The sequence below is a fragment of the Taudactylus pleione genome, unplaced genomic scaffold (genome assembly GCF_031769625.1).
Source record: "Taudactylus pleione unplaced genomic scaffold, aTauple2 ptg000218l, whole genome shotgun sequence".
NCBI lineage: Eukaryota > Metazoa > Chordata > Amphibia > Anura > Myobatrachidae > Taudactylus > Taudactylus pleione.
The window spans coordinates 6,332,817-6,345,387 of NW_028284620.1; the positions used below are offsets into that span (position 1 = coordinate 6,332,817).

At 41.1% G+C, this 12,571-nt stretch overlaps 1 protein-coding gene across 3 annotated transcripts in view; it reads left to right on the forward strand.

Annotated features, from left to right (window-relative positions):
• MICU3 (mitochondrial calcium uptake 3) overlaps positions 1-12,571 on the forward strand; it is a 177,725-nt gene that overhangs the window by 124,838 nt on the left and 40,316 nt on the right. For 2 of the 3 annotated variants that reach the window (XM_088478741.1, XM_088478742.1), the window contains 2 exons: positions 5,881-5,976; positions 8,025-8,125. In XM_088478741.1, the coding sequence (XP_088334867.1) occupies positions 5,881-5,976; positions 8,025-8,125 (197 nt within the window). The remainder of the gene's footprint in view (positions 1-5,880; positions 5,977-8,024; positions 8,126-12,571) is intronic. The other variant, XM_088478743.1, reaches the window with a different exon arrangement.

The window sequence follows — 12,571 nt, forward strand, 5'->3', positions numbered from 1 at the left end:
TTGGTATTGGTGTGTACCCCACTTTCTAGTTAATCTCTAGATGTGCACCGATCACACAGTAGTAGGCGCCATTTTGTGGGTATAGCAATATTCTTGAGAATGCAGCATATCCATTTATTTTGGATCACCAATGACTAATGATGAGACTACATATACAAAATGGACGTTTGGATAGATAACGGGTGCACTTTATGTTGTAGATCGTAGAAGGGCAATTGCATTGGCAATATACACATTGCATGGGAATAATACATAATACATTGCTGATTATATCTGCGATAACACCACTATAGCACTAGTTTAGATTAAAACTCTATTTATGCCCCATTAAACCCATTGGCCAATAGGACCTCCTGCATGGCTGTCATTTATTACCGGATGCGCTCCCATGTGTACAGGGTAAACCGGCATGTGCTTAGTATTACTGATATCCAGAGGTAGGAGAGTGTTACAGTAAAAGACACATTTGTTTAGCTACAAACAAAGAAAAAAAAAGACCTGTACCTGTTTCTTCAATAAGGAATCCTTTATATTATCTATTCAATAGGTCTCTTTGTGATCACAGATACACTGCACACTCCAGCTTTCCCAGTCCTTGTAAGTAGCTACAAAGTGGTGTTCGGTGCCACAGGATCATGCAGTTGTCAGGGAGCCAGAGCGGAATGTGAGTGCCGTTTGTTTCCATACTGCTCACTTCTGCCTTATCCGTACACATGTCACATAACTTCATCCAGACCATGGCTTTACTTGTGCTCGGTATACAGCACTGAGTTACTAGTATGTCAGCATTTCCTGGTCTGATGTTTTATAAGGTCTGATCCTTTATAATTCTTTCCCTTTTCAACATGTTTGAAATGGCAATTTGCCCATATCTTCATTTCTATTCATTTAATGTAACTTGTCTGTCCATTTACTAATTTAAAAACTGGCAAAGTTTGTGTATTTAGGTTGTTATATTGATTAAATGTACCAATTGATATATACTGTATATGGGCACAAAATTATTACATCTCCCAAAATGGCCACATCGTCATATACTGAGCAAAAGGCATGGGCCCTTTCAGATCCATTTATTGGCCCATCCCTAAAGTAACTCCTCTGTGGATTATGGTCTTTCCCATCGGTGTGACTAGGACTGACCAAAGCTTGAGCCATATGTCCAGCTCTCCATGTACATACCCAGCCTTAGTCATAGGCTCATCCTTTTCATGGAAAACAGTAGCAGCAGTGAAATCTGCAGCTTTAAAGACCAAACTAAACGTTATCAAGGTAATTTACCAACCAGAAAATATGCGGAAGTGCAGTCTGTGCTCCTGTACAGCGATGTGCAGTCAGGGGAGGCTCTGCCTCCCCTGTCATACTCCCTCCCCTATCATACTACTTGTCATGCTCCAGAGTTTTGATATAAAAACTGTTTTTATACTTGTGTGCCTCCCCAGCCATTGACCTCACCACACGTCACTGCCTTCTTCTACATAGACAGGGACACACCTAGCTTTTGCTTTTGGGATAACTTTCTGGCTATCTATCTGTGAATTTAGAAACTCAGGTGATGTTGTGTATGGTGGAAAAAGTTAAATATTTACTTCATTTCCAGCCTTCTATTACATTAGAATCGCACCCTTAATGAATGACAACTTTGCTATTTTATCCCTTAAACATATTATGGCTTAAGTGAGAGTAAAGCTGGATACACTATACAATGTGTGTACCCAGCGACGGAACAAGGTGATGTAACAATACATCGCATGTGCCATACACACTACACGATCAGGTGTACGATGGTGCAATATATTGTTACATGCTGCTGGTAGCAGGGCCGGCTCCAGGGATCTGAGCACCCTGTGCTGGCCAGGGGCGCTGCGCCCTGCGTGACCGAAATTGGGGGCATGGCCTCATTACCATAGACCATGCCCCCTACGAGACGTTATTTGGAGGTGTGCCCACATGGCCAAGTAAAGTCCGGCTGGGGGTAAAGACCAGCCCTCCGTCACTGGCTGGGCTTCCCCCAGCCCTCTCCCGTCTGTGAATGGATGCCGCGCGCATGCACGCTGCATCCATTCACACTCCGGGGGTCCGGCACCGTCGCACAGCTGCGGCGGTGGGGGTCCCCAACCTCCAGATTTCACCACCCGCGGGCCACTTTGGCCCACGGGTGGAACAGGGGGACACTACTGAAATCGGGATGTTGGGGAGGGGTGCACCCTGTATGAGTGGCGCCCCTGCTCGACTGCACTGGTCGAACACCCCTAGAGCCGGCCCTGGCTGGTAGCTGCATGGCATCGTACATCGTCCCATCTGCTGTACAGAGCAGCAGACGGGATGATGTGATGAACAATCATTGCAAAAGACGGATCGGGCATACACACCGCATGATCCATACGATCCGCGACTGAATCATAGATCGTACGACAGCTCGTATAGTCTGTGCCCAGCTTAAGGGACATAGTGGCAGTCTTTATTTCATGTGTCACATTTGTACTGGATAGCACTAGAGTTGTGTCCGTATAGAGTTTACCTCAGTGCATATATTGCCATCACCTCAGAGGAAGTGCACGAATCGTGGCTTTTTTGCAGTTCCCCAAACCAATTAAATACCTCATCCTACAGCAAAGTTTTTTTGCATGTTGGTTGAGTATACGGCCTAATTTTGAACCAAGCCTAAATAACAAAATAGCAACATTTTGCGCTCTTGCATTCGCCATCTTGAAATGTGCAGCCATGTATTCACTCAGGCAAGCTCTAAAGGCGGCAAAAAAACACACAGGTAGCAGATTGCCAAAGGGCCTATCATGCAGAAGCATTATGTACTATGGCCTATCATGCAGAAGCATTATGTACTATGGCCTATCATGCAGAAGCATTATGTACTATGGCCTATCATGCAGAAGCATTATGTACTATGGCCTATCATGCAGAAGCATTATGGCCTATGGCCTATCATGCAGAAGTATTATGTACTATGTTCTGTTTGAACTACAGGTAAAATTTGGGGATTGTTTCATGAGTGTAACTTTTGGTGGCACATGCTCGGCTACATTTAGTACACACAACTAAATAGTACATTTGTGTTTTGTAATAACATGACATTTTCCGTGTGGTAACATTACTGAGTGATTTCTTTTTTTCTGAGCACAATAATTTTCTAGTATTTATTATTTTACTTTAACAATTTCTATTAATAGTACTAACACAATAACTACAGTCATACCAGCACATTTAACGTATTTCCACATTCTTCTTTCCCAGGCTTTACTAATCTTTTAAATAACACACATGCTTTCCTCCTACGTTTTTTTGGGGAATGTAGTACAATGGCGACTTTTCATACACTTCCATAGAGGTTCTCATGTTTGAGATACCTGCGGAAATATCTGATCTAACAAAAGACTATTTCATATGACTCCCTGTCCATCATTACATTTTTACATACAGATCCATCGATAGAGGCCTTAGGTCTACCTGCTATTATTTTCTATGCTCGGAATAATAATAATGCAGTAATTTTAACTCAACACAGAACCACCACTGTGAAGTTTCCTGGCACGTTGCTCAGCCACAAATGGAATGTATATAGTCAGCTATTCTATGAAGTCTGCTGCACTGATCATATTTTATATATAAAATCTTACAAACTTTTTATGATTAATCATTAAAAGGATACATTCTATCTAAAAACTATATATTTTGTAATACATTAGTATTAAGTAACATTAAAAAGACTTCCTGTAGAATATATGGTTGTATTTATTTAATAGCCATGTCATCACTTATATTGGAGGAGCAATAACATCACTTCTGTAAAATATATGTTAATATTTAGTGAGTTGTGATCACATGACTCATTTATAGAGTATTCCGTGATAGAATACATATCTGTCAGTAATAATGATTTATGAGTCACGCAGATCATTTCATTTTAAACAAACATGCCTCTTGGCCTGCCTGTTACATAGTAAGGAGCACTCTCTTATCGGGGTGTCACACTGCACGTACAAAATTTATTTGCACCTATTTTTGCTGAATAGTCCAGCTAGAAATGTATGTACCGTAAGAAGTGAAGATATCTCTATACTTTAGACCATCCTCTACATTAATTACAAAATTATCTCTTTTATTCCTAAAATACTACTCAGTTAAGTTTCATTTATGGCTTATATTATGAGTGTGAGGATATAATGTGACTGTGTTTATTATATGTATTGCAGTCATGCATTTGAGTATTTTTATTATATCGGTATAAATGTTCCTATTAAATGTTCCTTGCAAATAGCAGATACAAAGGTGCCATATTAGTATTGATATTACAGGCCAAGTCCTGGTTTCCAGACACTCTACAGTATGCCCTTCTGCAAAGCGAAACGTGTGGATTAAAACGAGAAGAAATAAATGAAATAGAAAGCACGCCAGCTTGACCTCTAACCTCTGTAATATGTACTACAGGAGGTAGTACCTTAATCCATATTATAGGGAAGTTTTCAAAACTTTTTGAGAATGCACCATTTTGCATTGGATCTTCCAAGTCACATATAGAGCCATATTTACAGTTGGTTGCATTTTGCACTTTGAATGTGAATGTAAAAAATACCTCCAAGAAAGCGTACTTACCCGTGTATGCTGACTATCCATATCTCCAGTTACATCCAACTCATACACAACACTATACTTATTCCCACGATAGGCCAGTGGTGCATCTTGATAGTGTTAGTAGTAAATATAATTGTCATTTTACCCTCTACAATGTAATACAGTGTAAAATTCCAGAGAGAATAGTGCTACTAATAAATGCAAAAGTCACATTTTCTATAGAAAGTCTAAATAAATACAAACACCACATATTAGATGACCCCTAACTTGACATAATAAAAAGCAAACACCAATGAATGACACTAGGGGGTACATTTACTAAAGTGAGAGTTTTCAGAAGTGAATTTTAGCAGAGATGTTGCCCATAGCAACCAATCAGATTCTAGCTATTATCTTCTAGAAGGTGCTAGTTAAATGTTAAGTAGAATCTGATTAGTTGCTATGGGAAACATCTCTTCTAAATCTCACTTCTAAAAACTCTGACTTTAGTAAATTTACCCCCCAGGCCTCCAGTACTCAAAGAAATACGCCTCCTATGAAACATATCTGTGAATGCCTCCAATGTGCATTAGGTAGCATCTCTAGGGGACTGGCTGTACTTATTTGTACATATCCTTTCTGTACTCAGCTCTCTCCACACCCATGGAGCAGTATGTCTAAGCAACACACAAGTCTAGATACCGATACATTATGGGATGCATGTTCAGCATGGAAATGCATATATTTACACTAAACTCTAAATATGGCACTGAGTTTGAGGGAAAGCGAAGAGCCTGAGTAGACTTGGTGCACAGGGCTGACAAACGGGTTGGGTACGGGATCCCAGCGGCCGGGATGCCAGCGGCCAGAATACCGATGGGCATCTCGACAGTCAGAATCATGTCAGAATTAGGTAAGTATCCCTGCCCTAAACCACCTTTCCCGCAGCCTAACCCTCCCCTTCCGCAGCCTAACACCCCCGTCCCCCTGGCAGCCTAACCCTCCCCCCCCCTCCACTGCCTAAACATAACCCTAATACTTACCGTTAGGATGTCAGTTGTCGGGATTCTGGAGCTGGGATTCCGACTGCTGTTGGGATTCTGCTGACTACATCCCCTGACAAACTGTTGCTGTGTAATGCGGCAAAAATAATTTGGAGAGCAATCATCCTATTTAAAACCGTAATAAAGCAGACATTTTTAAAGTGTTTTCTTTAACATTCTCCCTTTTTGTGTTATATCTTTATCGCTAACTTGAAATAGAGCTGTTTAAGTATGTATTTCCAAGTATTTGTGCTTCTTAAAACTTCTGCAGGTACTTAAAACAGATGCACAAGAGCCTGTCTCCAGAAGCTATTGGGATACACTGAGGCGTAGCACAAGCCAAGCCCTCTTTTCGGACCTTGCAGAGGTACAATAAAACCTCTTTGGTCCTAGAAACATTTGTTATGTTACATCTCATTGCATTCATTATCACACGTCATCAGTGTTATTTACAATCTTAATTTACATCCATTTTCAGCATGTTATTCTGTATCTGTTTTTTTTTTCCTTATAAGTAATGTTCTTTTACAAATACTGTCTTTTACTCTTTTCTTTATAGTAAAATATTGATTTACTGTTTCAGCAAAATGGAAAGCATGGTGTTTGTGTGTGCGGGTATTTAATACATATATATTTCACAAGAAGAAAACGACCCCATAGGATCAGATTCCAAACACCAAAATCGTTTATTAAGGCATACAGTGTATTTAATAAGCAACGTTTTGGGCAGCTATGTTACGCTTGACAAAGGGCACATACTGTAGCTGCCCAATATGTCGCTGTATAAAATATGCTGTATGCCTAAATAAACACGTTTGGTGTTTGGAATCTGATCCTGAAGTCCCATTTTCTTCTCGTGAACTACATTATTACTACATCCTGGCGCCCTGCATTTCTAGGTATTTTGGAGTGCCCGCCCCCTGTCGACTGATAGAGCGATAGATAGAGAGATATAGACATGCAATATTTGTAAGGGTACATATGAGAGTAATTGAAAAACTTTACTGTACATTTTTTGTGCCTTTTGGTTGAAATACATGTCAGCAGCTACTGACACAAAAGTGCCGGAAACATTGAAGTTCAAATATTCCTGCTCTGGCTGGTGCGTTATTCTCTGAACTACTAGTTAGTGAAAGGGAAGGGCGGGATTGTAAAGTATTTGCTTGAATGTAATTATTTTTTAGATGCTGTTTTTAACACCAGAAGCCATAAAAATGCCAATAATTGCAAACCATGTTATTATCAATAGGTGAACATGGATTACACAATGTGCAGAGTTCCATTTTAATTCAGAAAAGCAAATTGTTCCATATGAAAACTCATACAACTATTGATGAATAATTCAATCAATGTTAATCATATAATGCCCCCAAAAACATGAGAATGTCGCGTGATTATGGTTTTAATATTTTCAGTCAAATCCTGGCGTATTTGTATTCCTGTAATTGTACATTGTATTCCTTTTAAGTACCATTCACCCAATCCACTGCATCTGATAATAGGAATAGCTGGTTGTTATTTATGTATATGTATATGTACTTTGTCGCTAATCTTTCCACTTGCCGTCTGCACTGGCAAAATCCAATATTCTAACTATGCTTTCCGCCCTCTTGATTCACACTTATGTCTGTTCTTTTATTTTAGTCCTTATTAGTGAGCAATAGAACGAATACCAGGGTCATATAGGCCAGTTCAGGATCAAAAAGACCAAGTGAACATCATTCTGAGACAGCAGTATGATTACAGCACAGAAAGTGGGCAGGTGCTAATTAGCATAGTCAGGCTCAGTAACAGCATAGAAGTGATAGACTAGCACACAATAAGCATTTCTATTCTTGGTACACTGAATAATACCTAAAGAATAAAACCAGGGTCCCACATGACATCATCCCTGATAATGCATGTTAGGTTGTCACACCGATTTACGTAACACAATAGAGTATTTTCATTCTATGCACATGTTAGGTGTTAAAAGATGAGTCTACTTTATCAGATTCTCTAAAATATATACCACACCTACTTTATATGTATTAGATAACCATCAACCACCTTTAGTCGTGTCAGCTCTCAAATCCTAATCGTGTTAGGGTAAGAGAGTTTTCAAGGCTTTAACAGTGCATATAGAAAATTTCTGAACAAGCATGTAACTGGAGACATATACAGTTAGTTCATTAGAACGGCCTAGAAATCCAAACAACGTAACATCTGCATTCATGAACATGGGTATTCTGTATACTGTGTATGGAGCATATTGATTACTTTCCTACTATAAAATCTTCAACACCAACAAATCCATGTAACACTTACTAGGGCTACATTCAAAGACACTTGCTATCATCAGGCACATTATATTCTATTTTCTATATTATGCACAACTCATGGCACCATGTAATTATGTTTGTATTCTGTCTGAAGGGCGCTGATGAGCTTACCAGTTCAATGATACATACTACGCTACTTGTGCACTTTTTTGGGAAGAAAGGAAAAATTGAGCTCAACTTTGAAGATTTTTATAGGTGAGTGAATGTATTAGTATTTTGAAAACTGTTAATGTTTTTGCTGTCAAATACATACATATACATACATACTACTGGTCAGTTTTATAATACACCCATTTTTACAGTTTTTTTAAATTGACACAGTTTAATGTCTCCGTGTACTCTGAAATGAAAGCACAGAGGCAGTAAACAATTGGAGATAATAAAGAAAATAGAATCATGTGGTGTAATCTGTATTTTTGACTCATCATAATAGACACCTTTTGCAGATATAACCACCTTGAATTCTTTCTAGAATGGAAGTCAAATATTGTTCGGGAAATTCTTCCCAGCACTGATGCAGAAGTTCCCACAAATGTGATGCACTTGTAAGTTCTTTGCATTCATCCTTCTGTCCAGTGCATCTCAAACCAGTTCGATGGAGTGTAAGTCTAGAGACTGTGTTGGCCATTCCATTATTTGAAGCCTGTCATCTTCTTTTTCTCTAAAGTAGCTTTGACATAGCCTGGAGGCATGGACATAACTACCATAGATGCAAGGGGTGCAGCTGGTATGGGGCCCAGAGCCGAGGGGGGGCCCCATATTCTTTTTCAAAGTTACATGTGTTATAATAATTTTTCACCATTGGGTGGTACATAGGGTCCATTACAAACTTTTGCTATGGGGCCTTCAAATACCTAGTTACTCCCCTGCCTGGAGATATGTTTTGGGTCATTATCTTGCTGTAAGATAAACCCTTGTCCCAGCCTCGCCACCCTCCAGGCGCTGGCCAGTTGCCAGCCTGCCCGAACCTCCCCCGATAACCGGTGGCTCCCGGGCCCGGACACAGCACCCTGACCCATCGTCACCCGAGTCTAGAACCTCACTGGGAGGAGTGTGGGGTGGTTGCTGCTGGGATATGGTGGTGCTCTCTCACCCCCTGGGGGTGTGTGCACTGTGCACTGCAGTGATTGGGCGGCAGCACTCCGGGTGACACCCCTCCCTGGGATAGAGAGCTGCTGCTATCTGCAGTCACCCAAGAGGAGAGGGGGATCCTGTTTATTGACAGATGTGTTATGAGGGATTTAGCATTTTACAATTTTATTTTGTTCAATTTCAGGACTGAATGACAAGTATGTTTCATGGATGTTAGACGTTCTCTTCTCAGCCAGAGGAAATGTGCAAATTAAGTAACTAGTATGCATTGATTATTATTGGGTAAGAGGGCATGGACTGCACACCCTAGTGCTTTCTAATGGGATGTGCTACGTAACTGAGACTTACAGTAGTACTACAACATAGAAAAAAGGGGGAGAGCAGATGCACCATACAACCATTATTACTTATACATCATATATAAGTTTTTTAGCATAAGTTAAGTGGCTGCTTAGTTAACAACTCCATCACTAAGCAGCCACTTTCACTTACCTAGCACTTCAACATTTTACTGCTATTTTTATTTGTGTGGTGCCCTGGAGTGGTTTGGGGGTGCCCCATGCCCCAGACATGAACCCCCATAATGTTAGGGACTTACCGGATAAAGGTTACCTTGACGTTGGTGGGTAAGCTCATAACTTATGCCAAAAACCTTATATATGATATATAATTAATAATGGTTGTATGGTGCATCTGCTCTCCCCCTTTTTTTCCACGTTGTGATTCATTGGTCCATGAGACCTTCTTCCAGTCTTTAGTAGTCCGCTGGCAATGCTTCATGGCCAAGACAAGCCTTTTCTGCTGCTGCTGGACAGCGGTAAGTTCTTAACCCATTACTTGTTCCATTAAAAAGCCCTTTCTTTATAACTGAAATTTTCAGTTGTTTTCAGTTTTTGCTAATCCAATTTATTTTGAACCTCTAGCAGTTTTCCGCTTACCCGTGTAACCATTTCAGGTTATTCACTGGACTTAAATTACTTAAATTTCAGCGAAAACTGGAAAGATTGGGGTATTCTAAATACAGGCGCACACTTTAGGCACTAAGGGCCTGATTCAGAGCCGCTCATAAGCGGCCGCTCGTTCGTTCCGACCGATGTTCACACAACTGCGCATGCATACGGATTATAATACGCATGCACGAACCAGTCAGTGCGGCCGAAAATCGTTTGTTCGCTATATAGCGAGTGCCTGCTATTTTGAGTGACAGAAGGAGGCGTATGTGGGTGGTAACAGGGGAAGGTGCTTGAAAACGGGGAGTGGAATTAGATCGCTTGGTTTTTTTTTTACCCCGAACTGCTCGCAAAATAGCGGTTGAAAAAACCAGCCACAAGAATAGCGAGCAGTTCATACGATGTTCGATGTGCTCGATTAATCTAATAAATAGCGGACATGACGTAGGATGCGAGCAGCCAGGGGGCGTATTTTTCAAAATTACAACCGCAAGTTTTGCTCGCTCGTTCAGACTTAGAGGCATGAACAGACCGCAATTAGCGAACGGTTCATTTGAATAGCCACCCCTTGTTTTAGAACGAACGACCGCAAATAGCGAGCGGCTCTGAATCAGGCCCTAAGGCAGTGTTGGCTAACCTTGACACTCCAGCTGTTATGGAACTACATAACCCAGCATGCACTGCTACAGTTTTGCTATTAGGGCATGCTAAAACTGTGGCAGGGCATGCTGGGATATATAGTTCCACAACAGCTGGAGTGTCAAGGTTAGCCAACACTGCACTAAAGACATTGGGATTTGTAATAAGAATGAATCAGGGAGGGTATGTTTAGGGCGCAGATCAGATCAAATGTAATAACCAGTATAAAATAGGAATATGATTGTGTGGTCAGATATTATCACAGCAAATGAACCTCAAACAGGTGCAGTGTACGCAAATCAGATGTCAGAAAGTAACAGTTTTATTCAATGTTAATAAAAAAATCACATAAATAATGGAAAATGTTGTTGCATAAATACATAATATTTTTTTTTTTTTAAAAGTAACCATGTAATATGTACATATATATGCATAATATAATTAAATTATATGACCTATATATACCAGTTACATGGTATTAATATAAAAAACGGACACTACAGTTGAAGATTTTATGCATTAAAATAGAGTCAGATACAAGGTTGCAGTTGCAAAATAGAAAATGTCCGTGTCTCCTGTTACATCTAATGTGGCATGTAGATGGGGCACAGTGCACTGAATGGGTATTGAAAGTTTGTTAATTATATTCTGGGTACACGCACCTTTTACCTTCCGGTCAGTTGGTGAGTGTTCCCGTTAGATTCCCGTATAGGGTGTTAATGGCTAGTGGAAGCCAGTTTAGGTAGGGTCTTGTTGTTCTGTGCCGAGGGGCAGGGGTGCCGTAATTGATAATGACTTATCCCTGCCAGTCCCTGTCAGTGTACTTCGGGGGAAGGGGGCCTGGCTGGTGAATCCAGACGTATACATGCCCATCTCGAGTGGTATGATCAGATGGCATTAACTAAGTGGCCAAACTCCAAAAAGCTTGCTAAATCGGGCTTTTACGCAGTCCCCATAGAAAACTTTTTGGTCTACCTTTGCAATCCTTAATGGGGAACAGAGCAGATAGCTGTTGCGTTACACCCGAGTTACAGACGATAGCTGCTGCGTTACACCTGTGTTACAGACGATATCTGCTGCGTTACACCTGAGTTACAGACAATATCTACTGCGTTACACCCGTGTTACAGACAATATCTGCTGCGTTACACCCGTATTGCAGACGATAGCTGCTGCGTTACACCCGTGTTACAGGCGATAGCTGCTGCGTAACACCCGTGTTACAGACGATATCTGCTGCGTTACACCCGTGTTACAGACGATAGCTGCTGCGTTACACCCATGTTACAGGCGATATCTGCTACGTTACACCCATGTTACAGACAATATCTGCTGCGTTACACCCGTGTTACAGGCGATATCTGCTACATTACACCCATGTTACAGACAAGGGCCCTCATTCAGAGCCACTCGCTAGCGGCAGTACGCTCGTTCCGAGCGATGTTCGCACATCTGCGCATGCGTACGGATCGTTATACGCATGCGCGAACCAGTCAGTGCGGCCGAAATTCATGTGCTCGCAATATAGCGAATGCCTGCTATTTTGAGTGACAGAATGAGGCGTATGTGGGTGGTAACAGGGGAAGGTGCTTGAAAATGGGGAGTGGAGATCCGAACGCAGGCGTGCTTAAAGGTCAAAACGGGCGTTTTATGGGTGTGCATAATTAATACAGCAGCGTCATTGACCACGTCACTGGGTTATTTTATAGCCAGAACTGCTCGCAAGATTGTGGTAGCAAAATCCAACCACAAGAATAGCGAGCAGTTCATACGCTGGTCGATGTACTCGATTAATCTAATAAATAGCGGACATGACGTATGGTGCGTGCGGCCAGGGGGCGTTTTTAACAAATAAACGAGCGTATGTTTTGCTCGCCCATTCAGACTTAGAGGTGTGAACAGACTGCAATTTGCGAACTGATCATTTGAATAGCCACCCCTTGTTTTTGAACGAACGACC